At 50.0% G+C, this 22,597-nt stretch overlaps 1 protein-coding gene across 1 annotated transcript in view; it reads right to left on the reverse strand.

Moving 5' to 3' along the window:
* Positions 1 to 22,597, reverse strand: part of WDR33 (WD repeat domain 33) — a 1,021,886-nt gene that overhangs the window by 220,226 nt on the left and 779,063 nt on the right. Inside the window, exon 14 of the mRNA XM_085634920.1 lies at positions 7,348 to 7,487. Coding sequence (XP_085491046.1) covers positions 7,348 to 7,487 — 140 coding nt within the window. The remainder of the gene's footprint in view (positions 1 to 7,347; positions 7,488 to 22,597) is intronic.

The following is a 22,597-nucleotide window of genomic DNA, read 5'->3' on the forward strand; positions in this document are numbered from 1 at the left end:
GTCGGCGCCGAGGGAGGCTCTGAAGATGGCAAGCGATCCAATCGAGGCCGGGAGGAAGGCTCTCCAGACGGCGCCGGGAACTGCCATGATGGAGCCATCGGCAAGAAGGGCATAAAAGGTGCCTGAGCATAGTGTTGCGGCACGCCCAAACTGAACGCCATTGGACCCATGGGACCTGAAGGTGCACCGGATGGGAAGGCTGCTCTTTGGAAAACACCATACATTGCATTAAGGAAATGCGTTGGATCCGCACCCGGAGTCGGGAAATGCGGGTAGGGGTTTGAACCTGAATCCGGCCAAGGAGTAGCTGTAGACGAAGTATCCTCTACTGGAGCCGCAGGTTCACCTTCTGGCACTGGAGAAGAATCAACAACCTGCTCCGGCTCGGTGTCAGAAGCTGGAGAATCCACCGGCGCCGGAGTTAACTTGGGCGAAGGTGACTTCTCCGGAGAAACACGAGGAGAAGGGGAAGGCGAAGGAGAGACGAAGTCCTTACTTCGACGTCGAGGCAACGGCGACCTCGAAGCCTTACTCTTGGACGATCGGCGCCGAGAGCTATGCTTCCTCTTCTTCTTATGTCTTCTCGACTTCGAGGAGTGCGAAGTAGACGACTCGGGCTTCGACTTGTCTCTTTTCCTACTTCTGCCCTCCTTCTTCGCCTTAGCCATGAACAGCTTCGCTTCTCTCGCTCTCTTTCAGTGCCTTGGGATTCATTTTCCTACAGCAGGAACAGTCCTCCACGTCGTGGTCCGACGAAAGACACCATAAACAGTCTTCATGGGGGTCAGTGATGGACATGTGACCCCCACATTCCCTACACGGCTTGAATCCGGACTTCCTCGACGAAGACCTGATGAATCCAGAAACAGTAACTCACAAGGAGACTACAAAGTAACAGGAGAGTACTGGAAAACCGTTACGTGTCGACAGCGCGGAAAAAAGGGAACTGATGTCATCACGCCGACGTGGCTCTCTCATGGCTCCGGTGACGTCATACAGAGTCGCGAGCGGAGCAGAGGTATTAGGACGTCCATGTCGGCGTGGAGAGCTGGGAAAAAAATTCAGTGGAATGCTGGCGCAGGGAATATTCACAAGGTGAGGAATCCACTGGCAGATGTATCCATCAGAATTCACAGTTACCGGACACACCCATGCAAAGCATCTAAAAGGAAAAAAGTGTTAGTTAATGTTAATAATAAAGCTGGGACGGTTCTTAGTGATTTTTCCTAAGTAAAATACATTTACAGTTACCGGACACAACCACGCAACGCATCTAAAAGAAACAAGCACAGTACCGCAAAGGCAGCCGCATGTTTATTTTCCCATCGTGCTTTCACTTAAATTGAAATTGCGATGCGAAAATAAACAAGCGGCTGACTTTGCCAAAGCCGAATGTGAAGAAAAAAGTGTCCAACGCCGTAGTGGCAGCCGTCGCCCTGGTGGAATGGGCTCGCAGCCCCAACTGAGGCTCCTTCTTTGCCAGAGAATAACAGGCTTTAATACACAAGATGACCCATCGCGAGATAGTCCGCTTGTGTATGGCCCGACCTTTTCTGGCGCCTACGTAGCCAACAAAGAGCTGGTCATCCACCCGGAACTGTTGTGTGCGATTCAGGTAAAATGAAAGCGCACGTTTTGGGTCCAGACAGTGGAGCCTCTCTTCCTCTCTGGAAGGATGTGGAGGCGGAAAGAAGGTGGGCAAAGTGATGGTTTGCTCGATGTGAAAAGCAGTGACAACCTTTGCAGAAAGGATGGACGTGTTCTGAGCACAAGCTTGTCTGGATGGACAGACAGAAAAGGAGGTTTGCAAGAAACAGCCTGGAGCTCACTTACTCTCCTAGCGGAGGTGATGGCAACCAGGAAAGCAGTCTACAAAGTTAACAGATGAAGAGGACAGTTGTGAAGAGGCTCAAAGGGAGCGCACATCAAATATGTGGGAACCAGGTTAAAGTCCCACTGTGGCATTACAAAGGGAATAGGAGAGAAAAGGTGAGTAATGCCTTTGAGAAATCTATTTACCACAGGGGATTTGAAAAGAGAGGGCTGATCAGGAAGCCTAAGAAAGGCTGAAATAGCAGAAAGGTAGCCCTTGATAGTGCGCAGAGCCCTGCTGGGCCAAAGAAAGAAGGAACAGTAGTACTTCTGAAAGGGGATCCCCAGCCTTTGATATGCACCATGCCACAAACTTATTCCACCTGCAGGCGTATACCAACTTAGTGATGGGACGCCTGGCTGCCAGAATGACATCACAGACTTCAGGAGGCAAGTCGAAAGGAATCAACTGCCAGCGCTCAATCTCCACGCAAGGAGGTGGAGACTGGATAGGTTTGGTTGAAGACCATCCGTTGTTGCTGCGACAGAAGTTCCTCCCGAAGAGGCAGTCTGATCGGAGGATCGATGGCCATGTGTAAAAGCTCGGGATACCAGACTCTTCTCGCCCAATCCGGCACCACAAGAATGACTTGGGCCTGGTCAGGCTTGATCTTCTTCAGCACTCTGGGCAGAAGTGGTATAGGCGGAAAGACGTATAGAAGACCGCGATTCCACTCGCGATGAAAAGCATTGCCGAGCGGGTGCCGCCTTGGAAATTCCAACGCGCAGAACTGCTGACATTGCGCCTTCTCCTTGGTGGCAAATAGATCTAACCAAGGCTCTCCGCATTGTTGAAAGAGACCTTGCATCACCTCTGAGTGAAGACACCATTTGTGATCCATCATGCACCTGCGGCTGAGTTAGTCTGCCTTGACGTTTAGTGAACCTGCCAGGCGTTGAACCACCAGGGAAATGCCCTGGTGTTCCAGCCATGTCCAGAGGCACAGGGCCTCCCGACATAGGGTCCACGACCCCACTCTGCCCTATTTGTTGCAGTACCACATGGCGGTGGTGTTGTCAGAACACCTGCACTACTCTCTCCTTGACAGAGGGAAGGAATGCCTTCAGTGCAAGTCGGATCGCCCGGAGCTCCAGAAGGTTGATATGGAGCCTGGATTCCGCCAGAGACCGGAGGCGTCTGATCACCACCTCTCCCATGTGGCCGCCCCATCCCAGGAGGGACGCATCAGTCACCACTGTGTGCTCCGGTTGGGAAGGGAGAAGGATCTGCCATTAACCTAATGTCGGTTCGTGGGCCACCACTGCAATTGTTGTCCAGTGCCCTCCGAGACTTGGAAGTAATCGGACAGGTTCCCCTGATGCTGAGCCCACTGGAACTTCAGGTCCCACTGCAGAGCCCGCATATGCCATCTGGCATGATCGACCAGCAGGATGCAGGGTCATCCTGACCGAAACCCAGGATAGAGGCTGAAAGATTGGAATCAGAGCCTGAATATCCTGGACTCGCCGTTCGGGAGGATAGACCCGAAAGTGCGTTGTATCCAGAACCGCTCCGATGAAGAGGAGCTTCTGAGAGGGGGTCAGGTGTGACTTCGGCACATTGATGGAGAACCCCAGCAAATGCAGGAGATCCGTCGTAGTCTGGAGGTGGGAGAAGACTGTCCGGGGCGAGCCCGCCTTTAACAGCCAGTCGTCGAGATAGGGAAAGACTGGAACCCCTGATCTGCACAGATGAGCTGCGACCACTGCCATCACTTTGGTGAACGCTAGAGGGGCGCTGGTAAGGCCAAAGGGGAGCACAGTAAATAAAGTGCTCGTGGCTTACAGTAAACCGCAGGTAATGTCGGTGGGCCGGCAGGACGGGAATATGGAAATATGCGTCCTGCAGGTCCAACGCTACCATCCAGTCTCCAGGGTCGAGGGCAGACAAGACCTGAGCCAGAGTTAGCATCTTGAACTTCTCCTTCCGGAGGAAGCGACTGACGTCCCGGAGGTCCAAGATAGGACGCAGGCCCTTGTCCTTCTAGGGCACCAGAAAGTAGTGGGAGTAACAACCACATCCTACTTCTGGCGCAGGAAAGTGCTCGATGGCCCCCTTGGCCAAGACTGCCGCGACTTCCTGTTGAAGAACTGCCAAGTGATCCCCCGACATGCGGTGATACTGGGGTGGCATGGCTGGAGGGGTAGTCTCGAAGGGGAGGGAGTAGCCCCTTCGGACTATTTGTAAAACCCACCTGTCCGAACTCATCGTGCGCCAGTGGGGGAGGTGATGGCGAATCCTGCCGTCCACTGGCGTTTGATGGGCCTGAAAAACCGGACTATGAAGGTTTGGAGGCAGTGGTGGCCGGGGTGCAGGTGGACTGTCCCGCCCGCTGGCCCACCTCTGTGGGTCTCACATGCGCAGCCGGGATGAGACTTGCCGCGCAGGCCTGTGGCTCTGAAGCAAACATGTTGGGTGCCCCTTCCGCGGCCACAAAAGAAGCAAAAAGCAGAAGGCGGAGGAGGGCGCGTGGCACAAAGGCCCAGGGACTTGGCCATAGCCGGCGAGTCCTTAAAGCGCTCCAACACAATATCTGCTTTGCTGCCGAAAAGGCGAATGCCATCAAAGGGCATGTCCATCAGTGTTCTGGACAGCCCCAGAAAAACCAGTTGTCCTCAGCCAGGCGTGGCAGCGGAGCGCCAATGTCGTGAAAATCGCCCCGCCCAGCGAGTCGGCGGTGTCAAGGCCACAACGAATCGTGAACTTGGCTGCATCCCTCCCTTCAGCAATAGCTTGAGAGAGCACTGTCTGGGCCTCCTCTGGACACAGAGAGCACTGTCCGGGCCTCCTCCAGACATTGAGGCAGCACGTGCGCCACCGTATCCCACACAGAGTGGGAATAACGGCCCAAGGGTCATGCGGTGTTCTCAGACCACAACCCTGAACTGGCGGAAGAAAAAAAATCTTCTTACCGAAATGCTTCAGTTTCTTGGATTTCCTGTCCGGTGGCGCGGTAGGGAATGCGCTCGGGGACGCAGAGGCTTGGACAACCAAGCTCTTAGGGTTGGGGTGCTGGGAAAGGAAAAGGGAGTCACCCGGGGCTGGGTGATGGCGTCGGGTCACGTTCCTATCCACAGGAGCCCCTGTGTTGTGCCTGGACCAGGTATTTGTATTTGTAGGGGAATTTATATAGCACATGTATACCGACAGGTCTCTTAGCGCTGACAGAAGGCCCAAAAGAACGTCTGAAAGTGCATCATTAAAGGGCAGCAGTGGCTCCGCAGAGGTAGTCGCCGGCTGAGGCACTTCTGTTAGGAGGTTAGTCTCCTGATGGCCACTGTAGGGAGTACGAGGTGGAGGGCCTCTGCCGCCGAACGCAACACCACTGCATAACTTGCACCCTCCTCCATAGTCACGGTAGGAAGAGTTAGCATGCCAAGGACAGGAGAGGTATCAAGACCACTGGCCTCCCCCAGATCCTCTACCCAGTCGGGGTCAAACTCACATTGTGCTGTGAGAGGGTCCTCAGACCCCTCCCAGTCCTCCCCTTCCTCTGAAGGCTGATGAACAGGCCAAAAAAAAGGCTGGATAGAAATCCCCCATCTGCGTCTGTGTTGAGCGACGCCGTTCCGGCGCCGTATCCACATCTGGGCTGAAACTGGGGGTGACGTCGTCCGGCGGGACGGGCGATGTCGGAGGTGGTGCCAGTGGGTTCGATGTCGGTGGAGGTGTCACAAGGTCAACCGGCGTCGACCGGGATCCACGCCTGGATCCAAGAGGGGCCTCCGGAACCGACAGCGATGCCGGAGCCAGAGCTGCCGACAATAAAGGGCGAGGACTCCCAGTCACACCTTAGGGGCCCGACGGCCCAAAGAGGCAAGCCATGTATGACAGAAATTCCTGCAGCTGGGCATGAGTCGCCGACGGACCCGAGAAGGGCGGGTAGGCCGATGGCGACCGCACAGGCTCCGCCGGATCCGCGGGGGAGGAACCACCCGCACCCTCAGCCGCGAGGAGAAGTCTGAGAGCGATGGTGCTTCTTCGACTTCTTGGAACGCTTAGTCTTACATGACCCCTAGTGCGAAGACTTCGATCCCGACGAACGATGGTGGTGGTGGCTCCACAACCGGTCCCTCGACCTCCCACTGGACCGGGACCTTGAGCAGGACGGAGCCGACTGCCGGACTTCAAGCAACTTTTGGGACCGCTCCAGCAAAGTCTTCGGCACCACGGTCCGGCAGTCGGGGCACGACTTTGGGTCGTGGTCGCGCCCCAGGCAGTAGAGACACACGCGGTGCGGGTCCGTCACTGACATCGTGCAATGACAGTGCCTACGGCACCAGGAGTCGATCGACTCGAAAAATAGAGACAAAAAGGCCTTGAAAAACGCAGTCAAAAAGTGACTGGGAGTACCGCTCTCTCTGGATTTGTGCTTGAGGGCGACGTCATCTTGGCGACCACGACGCCAACGACTGAGGCAGAGCCGGACGACGCCACCTTCCGACACGCAAGGGTACTGCTGACGAAAACTTTCCGGATCCAGTCTGACGCCTGGGGCTAATTCTAAGGTAAGGAATCTATCACTAGCATGTTTCTTTCAGATTAACATTTCAGGGAAACATTAGAGGCAATGTTGTAAAAGAAAAGTTTCCCTGCTAAATTTTTTTTAAGCTAGGACAGAAGCATGGACACAGATTTGGTAGTTCTTATATTGTTAAGTATTCACCTAGCTCTTCTCTCGCCTGTGAGCCCTACAAAGAAGCAGCCAGGCCAGCAGCAGTTCAAGCCTCCCTTCCTTATAGAACAAGAGTTCATATCAGGGTGGAACAGCAATACAAATAGCCCCTTCTTCAACTGAAGAAGTACAGCACAGCAACAATCTGCAATATTCCAACCAGTGCCAATCATGTTCACATGGTTCATGGTGCTAGATGCAGCCTCACTTTCAGCCACAGCAACATTCAAATGATGTGTTTGGCCCAGCTACTGTTACAAAATTGTAAAAAAACATTTGCATAAAGTGTACCCAAGTGAGCTCTTCTGGACCGAAATGTGCTTCACCATCAATGAACTGCAATGGAAGCAGGCAATATCATGTAAGTTAAGGATGAGGAATTCGCCAGCTACCTCTTGCTGAGTACCCAATTTATTGAAAGATATACTACAATATTTTCCATCCCAGAAGTGCTTATGCACCACTATATAAAAACTTTAAAAGAAAAAGGGAAACATTTGTGAATGACTGATAGAAACAATAAGAAGTGTTTGTGAGTGAAAGAAGGACCTGAGGCAAAAGAGAAGAAAGCCACTGCGAGAGAATGATGTAATGAGGCTGCTTTCTGAGTGAGACAGGGCAGAGGGATAAGCATCCAGTGAAGGTGGCAGAATGTCAGACATGTAAGGAAAAGAGCACCTGACATACACAATAAAATGAAATTGTACAGCTAAAACGTCATGCAAGACACAATGGAATAAAAAGACTGGGCAAGACTCAATATCCTGTGTTTGATAAATACATTAATTTAGGCACCAACCTGCTGGAACTGGGGTGGGATTGGCTTTGCATATGGCACTTTCTTTTGTGGCACTTTCTTTTGGTCTTTTAACAGCACCTCTTCAATTCCCCAGTCTAGGCCTGGTATAGTCATTTCTGACTCAACAGCGTCATCTTTTCCTGCAATTATTACACAAAAAACAATACGTTCATGCACATCCTTCACTGAAATTGGTATTTGAGAGTCTGGATTATGGTAGTTCATTTCCATGAAATTCACTGTGTTTTGTACATGTCTTGTGTAAGGAAGGCAGTGTGAACTAAAGCATTGCCAGCGTCGGTCTGCATGTGATTTACCTGCAGAACATGAGGTGGGTCCCTCAAAAAAGTAACTCTAGCACACGGAGGCCCACAACACCAGCAATCGGGAGAAAACAGCAGACCTGTTAGAGACTTCTTTACTCTTACAATCCCAAATCTATTTTTACCTGGCTGCCTTTAGAAACTAAGCCCAAAACTTATAAGTGTGTTTTAATAATGTGATCTATTAATCTGGCAACCACACAATACACACATTTCTGTGTTTAAGTGGGTTTCTAATAGGTCAAAACTACCATGAAAAATAGTTACAAGGTGGCACAAGCCTAATTACTGTGTCAGTCTTTATAGTTCTAACAAAGATATAGATGCTAACTAGATGAGCGAATGTGCCAATCCATAAAACATTTGCTTGGATGTCTGGTACGCTTATAACATATATTATCTTTTAAATTATAAAGGAGAATGTTCAAATGTGATTATCTGCAAGGGTTATTTCTCAAAGAAACAGCCATCGACTATGAAATAAAAGACGTCGCTTTTTTGATTTAAATATTTATATGATCTATGCACAATTAAATAAACACTTTAATTTTGACAACTTAAAATGTCTCTGCATATTCTATGTAATTGACATTTGCGGAGACATTACGAGACTGCTTTGTCCCAAAAAGTGTAAAGTCAACACTGAGCTCAAATGTGCATCCTCTTTTGGAAGCAATGAAAAACATAAATCTCACAAATATTATTTTAAATTAGACCCAACATTTCAAGGGTCTGCTTTATAATAGCAATATTATCCAAGGTAGAAGGCATTCCCAGCAAATAACTGAATGGGGCGTGGGGGGGGGGGGGGTTAAGAGTATGGCCCTGACATTTGCCTCTACCCTCATGTATCCACCCCCAGTCAAATAAGAAGAGTGTGCTCCCCAACTTTAAATTGCATGGCTTATATTTACTGAGAATTAACTCCTGTGCTGAATTTAGAAGGTGGTTGCAGCACAGTTCTTAGCATGACTCCAATCAAACCAGATTTTGATTTAACCTTTGTCTGCTTAACAATGGAATATGTGAAATGAAGATGATCACTAAAAACACGACAGCTTACCCATTTGGTTGCACAAAAGCGAATATTGGTCTAAGTCTTGTTAAAGAACAAGTTACTTCCCTTCGGTAACTTTATATCTGTAAGAAACATAGGTTAGTTATAGATTCCTTACCTTAGAATCACCCCCAGGCGTCAGACTGGATACGCAAAGTTTTTCGTCAGCAGTACCTCTGCGCGTCAGAAGGTGGCGTCGGTCAGCTCAGCGTCTGTCGTTGGCGTCGTGGTCGCCGAGATGACGTCACGGTAGATACTTAAACACCGCCCTTGCGCGCGGACGTCAGTTTTGTACACAACTTTCCGCGCCAGAAACGCAGAGCCATGCAAGACACTGACCATTGGTGCACAAAACTAGGGCCCTGAAAGGATGTCTTGAACCCTAGGAATCAGTTCGCAGAATGGGGAGGATGGGTGGAGCGGTAAGGAATCCATAACTAACCTATGTTTCTTACAGATTTATCGTTACCGAAGGTAAGTAACTTGTTCATCTGAAAGAAACAGTTAGTTATAGATTCCTTACCTTAGAATAGATACCCCAGCAATACCAACCCCGGAGGTGGGTCTGCGAACCAAGTTCACACCAGAAAGTTCTGGAGAACAGAACGGCCAAAGAAGCCGCCATTCTGGACTTGGCAGTCCAGGCAGTAGTGTTTTGTGAACGAGTGCAGCGATGCCCAAGTACCTGCCTGAGATGTCATGTAGAGGGACTCATCGTCCCAACGCAGTAGTGGCTGCCGTCGCCCTGGTGGAATGGGCGCGTAGCCCCACCAGAGGCTCCTTTTTTGCTAGAGAATAGCAGGCTTTAATATACAAAAAGACCAATCTAGAGATGGTCCGCTTGTATAAGGCCTGACCTTTCTTAGCGCCCACGTAGCGAACAAACAGTTGGTCATCCACCCGGAACTGTTTGGTGCGATCCAGATAGAAGAAAGCGCACGTTTTGGGTCCAGACGGCGGAGCCTCTCTTCCTCTTTAGAAGGAGGCGGAAAGAAGGTGGGCAAAGTGATGGTTTGCCCGATGTGAAAGGAGGTGACCACCTTGGGAAGAAAGGATAGACGAGTTCTTAGGACAACCTTGTCCGGATGTACAGCCAGAAAAGGAAGATTGGATGAAAGAGCCTGGAGTTCACTCACTCTTCTGGCAGATGTGATGGCTACCAGGAATGCAGTCTTAAGAGTTAAGAGTCGTAGAGCATTGTTGTAAAGAGGCTCAAAGGGAGCGCACATCAAATAAGTCAAGACTAAATTTAAGTTCCACTGGGGCATTACGAAGGGGATAGGAGGTAAGAGATGAGTAATGCCTTTTAAGAAATGATTTACAACCGGGGACTTGGAAAGAAGGCTGATCAGGAAGCCTTAGAAAGGCAGAAATGGCCGAGAGATAGCCCTTGATAGTGCCCAGAGCAAGGGACGCCTAGCTGCCAAGATTACATCACAGACTTCGGGAGGCAAGTCGACATCAACTGTCACCGCTCAATCTCCATGCAAGGAGGTGGAGGCTGGAAAGGTTCGGGCGGAGGACCGTCCCCTGCTGCTGTGTCAGAAGATCCTCCCTCAGAGGCAGTTTGATCGGAGGATCGATGGCCATGTTGAGCAGCTCGGGATAACAGACTCTTCATGCCCAATCCGGAGCCCCGAGAATGACTTTGGCCCGGTCGTGATTGATCTTCTTCAGCACTCTCGGCAGAAGTGGTATTAGGAGTATAGAAGACCGCAACTCCACTCGCGATGAAAAGCGTTGCCTAGAGAGTGCCGCCTTGGAAATTCCAACTCACAGAATTGCTGACATTGTGACTTCTCTTCGGTGGCAAATAGATCTAACCAAGGCTCTCCCACTGCTGAAAGAGACCTTGCACCACCTCCGAGTGAAGACACCATTCGTGATCCATCATGCACCTGTGGCTGAATTCCTTCACCCTGGCGTTCAGTGAACCTGCCAGGTGTTAAACCACCAGGGATATGCCCTGATGTTCCAGCCATGTCCAGAGGCAGAGGGTTTGTCCGTGAACACCTGCACTATTCTTCGCCGAACAGAGGGAAGGAAGGCTTTGAGTGCAAGACGGATCTTCCGAAGCTCCAGAAGGTTGATGTGGAGCTCGGTCTCCACCGGAGACCAGAGGCCTCTGATCTCTGCCTCTCCCAAGTGGCCGCCCCATCTCAAAGAGACGAGTCTGTCACCGCTGTGTGTTCTGGTTGGGGAAGGGAGAGAGACCTGCTGTTGACCCAATCATGGTTCATGAGCCACCACTGCAATTGTCCTGCAGTGCCCTCCGACATCTGGACGCAATCCGACAGTTCCCCTGATGCTGCACCCACTGGAACTTCAGGTCCCACTGCAGAGCCGGCATATGGCACCTGGCATGATCCAGCAGCAGGATGGAGGAGACCAAGAGGCCCAGCAGCCTCAGGGTCATCCTGACCGAAACCCGGAATAGAGGCTGAAAGATCGGAATCATAGCCCGAATATCCCGGGCTCGCTGTTCGGGAGGATAAACCCGAAACTTCACCGTATCCAGAACTGCTCCGATGAAGAGGAGCTTCTGAGCAGGGGGGTCTGGTGTGACTTCGGCACATTGATGGAGAACCCCAGCGAATGTAGGTCGGCCGCAGTCTGGAGGTGGGAGACGACAACCTGGGGCGAGCCCGCCTTCAACAGCCAGTCGTCAAGATAGGGGAAGACTGGAACCCCTTATCTGCACAGATGAGCTGCGACCACCGCCATCACTTTTGTGAACACCCGAGGGGCACTGGTAAGGCCAAAAGGGAGCCCGGTAAACTGAACGTGCTCGTGGCCTACCGTGAACCGCAGGTAATGCTGGTGGGCCGTCAGGACAAGGATGTGAAAATAAGTGTCTTGCAAGTCCAACGCTACCATCCAGTCTTCAGGGTTGAGGGCAGACAAGACCTGAGCGAGCATCAACATCTTGAACTTCTCCTTCAGGAGGGAGCAGTTGACGTTCCTGAGATCCAAGATAGGACGCAGGCCCTTGTCCTTCTTGGGTACCAGGAAGTAGTTGGAATAGCACCCACAACCTACTTCTGGGGCAGGAACGTGCTCGATGGCTCCCTTGGGAAAGAGCTGTGACTTCCTGTTGGAGAAGGCCCAGATGATCCTCCGACATACCATGGTACTGAGGTGGCATGGCTGGAGGGGTAGCCTCGAAGGGGAGGGAGTAGCCCCTTCGGACGATCTGTAAAACCCACCTGTCCGACGTGATGGTGCGCCAGTGGGGGAGATGATGGCGGATCCTGCCGCCCACTGGCGATTGATGGGCCTGAAATGTCTGACTATGAAGGTTTGGAGGCGGAAGCAGAGGTGGGGGTTGGTGGACTGGCCCACCCGCTGGCCCCAAGAACCACGGTGGTGGTTCCCACGTCCCCGGCCACGTGAAGGTTGGGGAACTTGCATCGGCCTGTGGCTCTGGGCGAGACGTGGTGGGGCACCCCTTCCGTAGCCATAAAGGGGGCGAAAAGCAGACTGCGCAGGACGGCTGAAGAGGCCCAAGGACCTGGCGGTAGCCCGTGAGTCCTTGAAACGCTCTAGAGCGTTGGCTGCTTTGTCGCCAAAAAGGTGACGTCCATCAAAGGGCATGTCCACAAGGGTGTTCTGGACATCCCCCAGAAAAGCTAGTCGATTTCATACAGGCGTAGCTTCCAAGGGTTACCAACATAGAAATCGTCCTGCCTAGAGAGTCGGCGGTATCCAGCCCACAACGGATGGTAAACTTTGCCGAGTCCCTCCCGGCGGCAACAGCCTGGGAGAGTACGGTCCGGGCCTCCTCCGGACACCGAGGCACCACTTAAGCAACCGTGTCCCACACATAGTGGGAATAACGGCCCAATAGACATGCGGTGCTTACCGACCGCAGTCCCAAGCTAGCGGAAGAAAAAATCTTCTTTCCAAGATGATCCAGCTTCTTGGATTCCCTATCTGATGGAGCGTTAGGGAATGCGCTCTTGGAGGTAGAGGCTTGTACCACCAAGCTCTCATGGGTGGGCTGTTGCGAGAGGGAAGTAGGGCCGCCAGGGGCCGGGTGGTGGCGTCGGGCAATCATCCTATCCACGGGAGCCTCCGTGTTGGGTCTGGACCAGGTGCTCAAAAGGATGTCAGTTAGGGCTTCATTAAACGGCAGCAGGGGCTCCGAAGAGCTCGCTTGCGGTTGAAGCACCTCTGTCAGGAGGTTAGTCCTGACAGCCACTGTAGGGAGCTCGAGGTGGAGAGTCTCGGCCACCCTACGCAACACCACTGCATAGGAAGCTCCCTCCTCCGTAGCCACGGTAGGAGGAGACAAGATGCCAAGGTTTGGGGAGTTTTTGAGACCACTGGCATCCCCAGGTCCTCTCTTCAGTCTAGGTCATAATCCAACTGGTCAGTCAGAGGGTCACCTGACCCCTCCCAGTCTTCCTCCTCGTCCTCTGGGTGCCAATCTGGCCTGAAAGGGACGCCAGGAGTGAACAGGGGCACAAAAACCCCACTCTGCACTGGATCCGGCATCGGGTAACGCTGGTCCGGCTGCGTGTCCACATCAGGATGGAGGTCGGGGTCGATGCCAGCCGGGTGCACGATCAGCGTAGAGTGCGGGTGCGCTGCCGAAGGAAGCGGTGCCGGTGGAGGTATAATGAGGTCAACCGGCGCCGATCTGGATCCAGGCCTGGATCCATGGGGCCCTGTTGCCGGGGCCGGAGCTGCCAGCAAGGAAGGCTTAGGGCCTCCAACCAAGTCCATGGGGCCCGAAGGCACGCTGGCGGAGTCGGGCTGCACAAAGATGGCATGCATCGCCTCGGAAAACTGACAAAGCTGGGCAGGGGTCGCTAGGGGTCCCAGGAAGGGTGGGAAACTTGGAGTCGGCCCTAAAGGCTCTGCACGTGGAGCTGCGGGAGGGGCACCACCCGCATCCCTTGTCACGTCTGCCGACCGACGGGGAGAAGTCAAAGAGCAACGATGCTTCTTCGACTTCTTCTTGTGCTTCGACTTACCTGACCCTGAGTGCAAGGACTTGGATGACGAGTAGTGATGGCTCTGCAACCGGTCCCTGGACGTCCCTCGCGACCGGGACCTCGAACGGCGCGAAGCCGACTGTCGATGCTCAAGAAGCTTTCGGGGCCGCTCCTGCAAAGACTTCAGAGCCATGGTCTGGCAATCGGAGTCGTGGTCGCACTCCAGGCAAACGAGGCACACGCGGTGCGGCTCTGTCACTGACATCAGTCGGGTACAGGAACCGCAAGCCTTGAAACTGGGCATCCCTACGTGCACCAGGAGTCGGTAGGGCTCAAAAAGACCAACAAAAGTCGCTCCAAAAATTCAGTCAAAAGGTGACTGGAGGCACTGCTCTCTCCGGATTTGTTCTGGCTGGCGCGGAAAAAGAAAGAACTGGCATCAGGGCGCGAAGGCGGCGCCTAAGTAGCTACCGCAACGTCATCCCAGCGACCACGACGCCAACGTTGGACTCTGAGCCGACCGACGCCACCTTCTGACGCGTGCGAGGTACTGCTGATGAAAAACTTTCCAGATCCAGTCTGACGCCTGGGGGTAATTCTAAGGTAAGGAATCTATAACTAACTGTTTCTTTCAGATGTAATTATTTTCACCAATTAGTATGGGAATCAACAGTACAATTAGCATTACTGTTAACAATATCAAGGACAAGCGCCTTCTCAACATGGTGAATTATAGGTAAATAAATAAAAAAACAACAAACTGAAGAAATGTGGACAAGGCACGGACATCAATACTTCACAATACACATTACATGTAGAAACAGAAAATTTATTCGCAAGAAGTCATTATGACTTGTGAAGGATAGAGGAGGTGGCTAGAGCACCTGTTATGATTGCTGATGTAGATGCAACTAGGGTCACCATATACTAGTAGCAGGGCAGGGATAACGTTACCCAGGAGCGCTGCGAAATAGGTCTATGGATAAAAGTGGCAAAGTGGGGTTAAGTCATTAGAAATAACGGTTTGGGTAACTGCAGTTGGGTTTGGGCCAGTAAGAACACGTGCCTAGCATACGACCATTCAAAAGGTTACACTAACTCAGACAATCATACAGCAGGAGCAAAGAAGGTTTCGTAAGAAAGAACAAGGAATACCTCAAGAACATTTTACAATTCATGTGCCGAGACAAAATGACCCCAAATCGTGTAAATATAAGTTATAAGTCATTAGGTTGGTTATCAGAGGCTCATGGCCAGCCTAACCATTATTCCTTTAATCTATTTTCGATTCCATTCGTCAGCGAAAAATCATATTTAACATGTAGATTTTTGCAACCGCCAATTAAATGTAAAACCACTGCCTACAATAGTTACTCAATGCCTGGACTTTGTTACATGTCTTGGTGCAAAGCCAATGCACTTGACATTTGAAAATCGAATCCTCAATATTCTTTATCGAGTACCACAATTAGAATCATCACTGGGTTAAATTAGGGCATAACTACAGAATGTTTAGTTTCACAGTTAGTTTACACATCTATTTTCACTTACACAAGTTTAAACTTGCAGGTCAGGAACATCCATGAGAAGCATGCCAGGTGGTGTGTTATATAGTAGGAGGTAATGGGCAGCAGTCTTAAGAGTCCTGTACATCCCCTCTGACATTGTAGTGGCATTAAAGTGTTCAAGCCCAAGTCGGGTCTTGTAGTGTCCCATATGAATAGTTTCATTTGTCATCTAGCTCATTTAGTAGAGGCTTGAGTATTTGCAATTGCAACATGCTAAACAAATAGTTTAAGCAGGGTGCTATGGGCATTTTCACCACTTGGACATGACAGCGAGAGGTACGACTATCACAGCAAGTTTGTTGATGTATTTGCCTAAGAGGGTTCATATAGTCTTTTACCATTTTTTTTATACCCTGGCGGACTAGTATGCCCAGGTATTTCAGGGTTTTGGATACACACTGAAAAAGGTTAACTGTCCATTACCATTTTTAGGTTGAGCCTAGCGCAGCGTTCATGCGCTGCTCTAGGAGAGGGCCTCCTGGAATCGCTACAGCTTTTCTTGAAGCTCGTCCTTGTGGTGCTCACACGCTATTGGGCTTTGCGTGCATCTTCCTAAAAAGAGAGCATGCAATTGGGCAAATGCGGGTGCATGTCCCACCTTTGTATCCGCCCACGGCCTACGGCTTGCGAGAGCGAGCATCAGCGCCATCTGTTTCCAATTATCATGCCCGCGTCTCGCGGTCACGTTAATTGTAAACAGATGGCGGTCGAGCAGCGGCTTTCCTCCCTCGTCATGGCTCATTAAGCACAGCGTGCACTAAAGAAATAAGTGTTTGTCAACAACGAAGCAAAAAGATACAAATAAGCACCTCGGGGTAAAGTAAACAAAGACATTCTAACTGACTGAGTTGAACGCAGCAAGATTGCTTCCATGAGATGAGAGTTGATTGTACCAGGCCTCATGTCCTGCACTCGGAGGAGTTACACATAATGTCGGAGCTCCCTGGAAAAATGTGCTGAGAGTCCGCTGCGAATTGTGCATGTCGGGCATACGACTACGTGCCACACGTCTTCTTGCCTCATCACAGTGCCACTCGCTGAAGAGGCAAACACACTGTGAGCTGGCAATACTTGCACAGGAGGGGTTTCTCAGACCCGCCGAGTCATAGCGCCACTGTGGGTCACGTGATATCCGGTCCGGTTGCACGGTCACCCGTTGAGGATCCGGTGTCGCACAATGGTAGACAACGTGAGTGAGAAACTGTGCAGAGAGCGTGTTTCCAACTCATTGTGTAGAGATTGAGTACAGCTGATGCTAATGGGGTTTTGCGACCTCCCAAGGACATCACATTTAGTCCTGGAAGTCTTTTTTTTTTTTTAAGGGTGGTTAGAGCAGCTCTCTGGCACCACTTACCAGCACAAAGCCTTGTACCCCCACTCCCTCAGAAGCACTCTCATGGCTTGTAAGGTAATGAGCTAAAGGCCCTGTCCACTTTCCAGATCCCACCAGCTCCTCGTAGCTAGTCGCTTCTTCATCAAAACTCTTTAAATCTTTAAATCTCCAGCATCCTGTATGGAGAGTTCTTAAGGATCCGCAGGATTTGTAGTGAAGAGGAGGAATGAAGAATCCAAAGTGAAAAAACGGCAAAACGATTCATAAGAAGAAAATATAAGCAGGAAGTGGTAAAAAAGTGGTGAGAAAGAACTAACCAAATAACACAAGAGGACTGTTTAGCGGTAAAACAAATTGAGAACAAGGAGGAAACTGAACAAATACGCATGATAATGGATTACGCACAAGAGAGTAATCAAATTGAGAAAATCTTAAGGAAGAACTGGAAAATTCTCCAATTGGATAGTACTGTGAAAGACACAGTGGGTAATCATCCCACGGTGACCTATAGAAGAGCAAGGAATTTAAAAGATCATTTGATTCACAGTCACTTCAAATGGAAGAAAAAGGAAGATACATGGTTGAAAACAAAGGCTTCATGAAGTGCCATTCGTGTAAAACGTGCCAAATAGCGAAACCAACTAAAGAAGTAAAATTGGCTAATAACAAAGTATAGGAAATTCGCCAATTGATCACTTGCAAGACACAATACACAGTGTATGTGTTAGAATGCCCATGTCCGCAGAGGTACGTGGGAAGTACCATCTGAGAACTGAAAAAAAGAATAATGGAGCACGTAAGGGCAACCATACACAAAGATCGAACAAACGCAGTGTCAAAACAAATGGAGCAATGCCATCAAGGAGACTGGAAGCAGCTAAAATTCTTTGGAATAGAGACAATCCCAAAAAAAGACCGTGGCGGACATCGAGAAAAGATATTGCGCCAGAAGGAATCGTGCTATATTTTACATTTGAGAACTCTAAGTCCACACGGCCTGAATGAATCAGAGGAAATGTATATTAATTTGTAAGAGAAGAACTGTCCTCAATGACGTTGCAAAGATGGAAAAGAGAAGGAGTGAATAGTAGCTCCACTGGTGGGGAAAAAGGAAAAAAAAGGGGAATAAAGTGACACTGAAACATGAGAAAAATTGAAAGAAAGAGAAGAGGAATGGTGTTTTCTAAATGTGAGTGAACAGGAAAAGAATGATTGGAAACTACTCACTCCTAAATAAAAACATTCCCTTCAATGAAAAGCAGCTGGATACTACATCTTCCAGAATGCAAGGGGCCGCTGGGAAGGCGAACAGGAAGTGACATCAAAACAGTTTGAATATTTCAAGAGAGACTTGTACAGGGGCCAGTTGATCGTGAGCAAGTTGTCAGGAGACATCGAAACGCGGAGATCAATTCTGCTTTATTGCCCTTTCTAATGAAGGAGAAAATTCAATAAAAAGTGCAAAAAGTACTTGGGGAGTGTGGCCCGTTATTTCTTCCTGTCAGGAAGATTTGTGATTTAATAAGTAGCGGCGTGGTTCGGCCGCAGGAGATCGAATCCTCGCAAAATTTTCAAAATAGGTGGGGCGCTCCGCTCCTACCCTTAAAGTCTCGGGGGGGATTCGTCAAGTGGGGGCTGAGAAAAAAGGGGGGTCCCAAAACACGTTTACCCCATGCAATTTTCCATAGGGACCTTTAGTCCAAGGTACAGCCCGAACGGCTGAACAGAATTACTTGAAATTTGGCAGAGAGGTAGTCCTCATCTCAGGGATGTGCCTTTTGCATATATGGAGTCAATCTGTTCAGTAGTCCCTGAGAAAATTGCAGTAAAAAGCACATACATATCTATAGCCGCGCACCGTGCGAGCACCCTAACGTGCGCGAGTGTAATTCTGATTGGTGGTTACATGTTAGTCAACGTTCGAATCGGTCGAAATCAGGAAGTGTCGGCTGCCATTTTGTTTGTTTTCAGTACGAGAGTGAAAAAGGAAGGTGGCGAACGTGAAAAGGGGGCAGGGTAGAGAGTTCCTGACCCCCTAGCATTTGTCAGGGGGTCCCTGAAGGACCCCGAAGGCAGAAAAAAACATTTTAATATTTTTTTTAAAAAATCGCGGGGGTGCGCGCACGGTGAAAAACCAACAAAAAAAAAAATGTTAATTTTTTTTTTAATACGTAGTTTATTGTAAAATACATAAATAAAAAAAATAATACATACATAACTTAGCATTTAAAAAACCTTTGAAATTCACTGAAAAAACCATAGGTTTCACACACGTTATAGTTAGGAATTAGCATTTAAAAAACCTTGCAAATTCACTTAAAAAACCATAGGTTTTACATATGTTATAGTTAGGTGGATATTTCACTCGTAAAAAACCAATGAAATTCCCCCGTTATAGTTAGTTCAGATAACTATAACTCGCGCGGCCGCCACTCTATCACAAGGATGATGTCATCAGTGATGTCATGAGTGATGCCACTGACCATGTCATGAGTGATGTAATATGTGACGTCATCAGCAGTGGATTGCGGTCGCGCGAGTTATAGTTATCTGAACTAACTATAACGGGGAATTTCATTGGTTTTTTACGAGTGAAATATCCACCTAACTATAACATATGTAAAACCTATGTTTTTTTAAGTGAATTTTATATATATATATATATATATATGAGAAAGCAAAATGCCCTGTAGCATTTGAAAGGCACTCGACAGTGCCCCGCCCTCCAGCTTAATCACGCAGCAATCCTCTTTGCTCCGCTTGTCTATTAGCACTGCCGACGCGTTTCAAGGCCTGACGGCCCCTTCTTCCTGGGCAAAAAAACATCACACCTGAGGCTTTCATTTCAATTTCCGGCATTTTATTGTATCCATGGCCCACCAGGGGGCGAGTGCTGAGTGCTTCGTTCCCGTTGATTTATGGGGCATGGAGTCCGTAAATGAAGACAATTATTTGCTTTGAGTAAGTTCATGCGTGAGTTTCAAATTATAAGTCCATTAAATCCTTAAGTAGGTAGCGGAGCGCAGATCTTGCTCATTAGGCGTATGGAGCACTGTGCCAGTGACAGCTTCGATTCGTTCAAAGCGCTGGCCTCTTAAACAGGTAAACAGTTCTCCCCTGCTGCTGATGGTGCTCTTTCCACGGCCAGGCTGCCGTGTAGAAATTTGAGAAAGCAAAATGCCCTGTAGCATTTGAAAGGCACTCGACAGTGCCCCGCCCTCCAGCTTAATCACGCAGCAATCCTCTTTGCTCCGCTTGTCTATTAGCACTGCCGACGCGTTTCAAGGCCTGACGGCCCCTTCTTCCTGGGCAAAAAAACATCACACCTGAGGCTTTCATTTCAATTTCCGGCATTTTATTGTATCCATGGCCCACCAGGGGGCGAGTGCTGAGTGCTTCGTTCCCGTTGATTTATGGGGCATGGAGTCCGTAAATGAAGACAATTATTTGCTTTGAGTAAGTTCATGCGTGAGTTTCAAATTATAAGTCCATTAAATCCTTAAGTAGGTAGCGGAGCGCAGATCTTGCTCATTAGGCGTATGGAGCACTGTGCCAGTGACAGCTTCGATTCGTTCAAAGCGCTGGCCTCTTAAACAGGTAAACAGTTCTCCCCTGCTGCTGATGGTGCTCTTTCCACGGCCAGGCTGCCGTGTAGAAATTTGAGAAAGCAAAATGCCCTGTAGCATTTGAAAGGCACTCGACAGTGCCCCGCCCTCCAGCTTAATCACGCAGCAATCCTCTTTGCTCCGCTTGTCTATTAGCACTGCCGACGCGTTTCAAGGCCTGACGGCCCCTTCTTCCTGGGCAAAAAAACATCACACCTGAGGCTTTCATTTCAATTTCCGGCATTTTATTGTATCCATGGCCCACCAGGGGGCGAGTGCTGAGTGCTTCGTTCCCGTTGATTTATGGGGCATGGAGTCCGTAAATCTGCGCTCAGGAGATCTGCCACTGTGTTCTCTGGTCCGAGTAGTTGGGGACCTGTCCACTTCCTGCACAAGACGTTGTAAGGGTGATCTGTGCAGAGGACTAGAATAGTACTGTCTGCCAATGATGGAGAGGTTGGAGCCATCTGGGCGAAAGATGAATTGAAGGAGATCGCCGTCTCCTTGGAGAGCCTCCTGGTGATCTTGGAGGCTCAGGTGAGTGAACAGAAGAATTGCGCGTTGTCGCAATTGTCCAGGGTGAGCTCCGGATAGAATGAGAGGACTCTGACTTCTGGAGCGAGATCGGCGTCTTAATGAGCTATGTGACGTCGATGGCAAATGCCTCGATGTCAACCGGCTCTGTGTCACCATCACTGGTGAGTCCCGTGATAGTCTCCTCGACGTCTATCTTACCTTCGACGTTGTATGATGTGATGTCGAACCCTTGAAACATACAGATTGCACCTTCGACGTTGTGTGTAGGAGACCTCAACTAAGAATGGATGGACGGAGAAATCCTTCTTGACGTCGCTTCCTGGTGCCTGTTCGTTCCCTCTCTCGACGCTGACCGTCTGCTCGTCGCTGACGAAGACCGCCGTCTCGACGTCTGGTGTATTTCACATTGGGCCTCGACAACAAATGTTTCTTCGACAATGGCGAAGAGCTGGACGTCGAACGTCACTTGGACGACGACGGAGGTGATGATTGCCTTGCCTCTGGTGACTAGGCCTGTCTCGACGTCGACCGTCGCCTGGTTGATGTCGACGGAAACGCCTGCTTCGACGCCGATCACCCTGCGATGGCGAAACATGTCTCGACGTCGAACGCCGCATCGCCGTCAATGATGGAGAACCATGCCTCAATGTTGGGCGAGCCCGCACCAACAGAGATCTACTCCTCGACGCCAATCGTCGCCGGGTTTACGACGGCGGAGGATCCGACGTACCTGTTGTCCTTGTCGACGACCGGTGTTCTCTTGACGGCGAGCCCGACGTCGATGTCTTCTTGTCGACGTTTTCGTTGCCGATGAAGGAATTTGCGGAGCCAAGCCTGACGCCGATGGAGAGCAGATTGGAACCTTACTTCTAGATGGAGTAGTGGCTCTCTCTTTCCTCATCTTCATCGGAGACCTGCCTCTTGAAGGAGATTTCTTCTCAGCCAGCCCATAGAGGCGAATCCTCTCGGTGTCCTTAAAAGTTCTTTTGGACAGTAGCTGGCAATGCTGACATGTCTTTGGATTATGATCAGATGGAAGGCAGAGAATACAGACAGGATGGGAGTCTGTTTAGCTTTCTTCTTGCCACAGGCAGGGCAAGAGTCAAATAGAGAGGGCATTTTTGACTGGAAAGTAATGCTCAACTCTCTAAAAAATAGCAGAGATATACTCCAAAAACAAAAAGACGTCGAAGTAAAAAGATTTTTACAAAAAAAAGAGAAGTATTTTCTGACAGAAAACAGAAAAAAAGTTAGAGCTGAAGTAACCAGGGTCCTGACAGAAGGAACTGGATAGAACAAATGACCTACCTGTCATCCTTGAGGCATGATTGGAAGCTAGGGGTCATGGCTGCCATAAAGACACGGTGCCAGTTTATCTGTGTGTTTCTGTGGGTTAGCTTAGTATATATATAGAGCTACATATATGTTTCCACATATATGTTGAATGTTACCGGGGTCCCGCACATGGGTGCAGGCTAATCTGTCCACCCAACGACAGAGGCTCTGCAGAATGATGAGCCGGCCAGTGGCCCACGGGCTCCTGCTCCGTGGAGCAGTGAAAAAACCCTGGGGGTGGAGATCCCACTGGGGTCACGTCCTCTACCAGCAGAGAAAAAGCTGGGAACGGAAATGGCATCGACCAACGTCGAGACAGCGTCGAATCGACATCGACAACCGCCGAAGAAGACTTCTCTGCCAGGCATCGGACCGGCGTCGACTCAACCTCCACCAAGGCAGGAACCTGCGGGAAGGAACAACGTTGACTGAGTCGAGCTCTGTGCTGTAGCCACATCCAGTAGCGATGCAGGGAGCCCCGCAGTGCTGTGCGAAGACCCTGCCGGAGGGCTAGATGTCAGAGTGGGATGCCCTCCGGGCCAAGTTCAGATG

Source organism: Triturus cristatus, chromosome 11, assembly GCF_964204655.1.
Source record: "Triturus cristatus chromosome 11, aTriCri1.1, whole genome shotgun sequence".
NCBI classification, from domain to species: domain Eukaryota; kingdom Metazoa; phylum Chordata; class Amphibia; order Caudata; family Salamandridae; genus Triturus; species Triturus cristatus.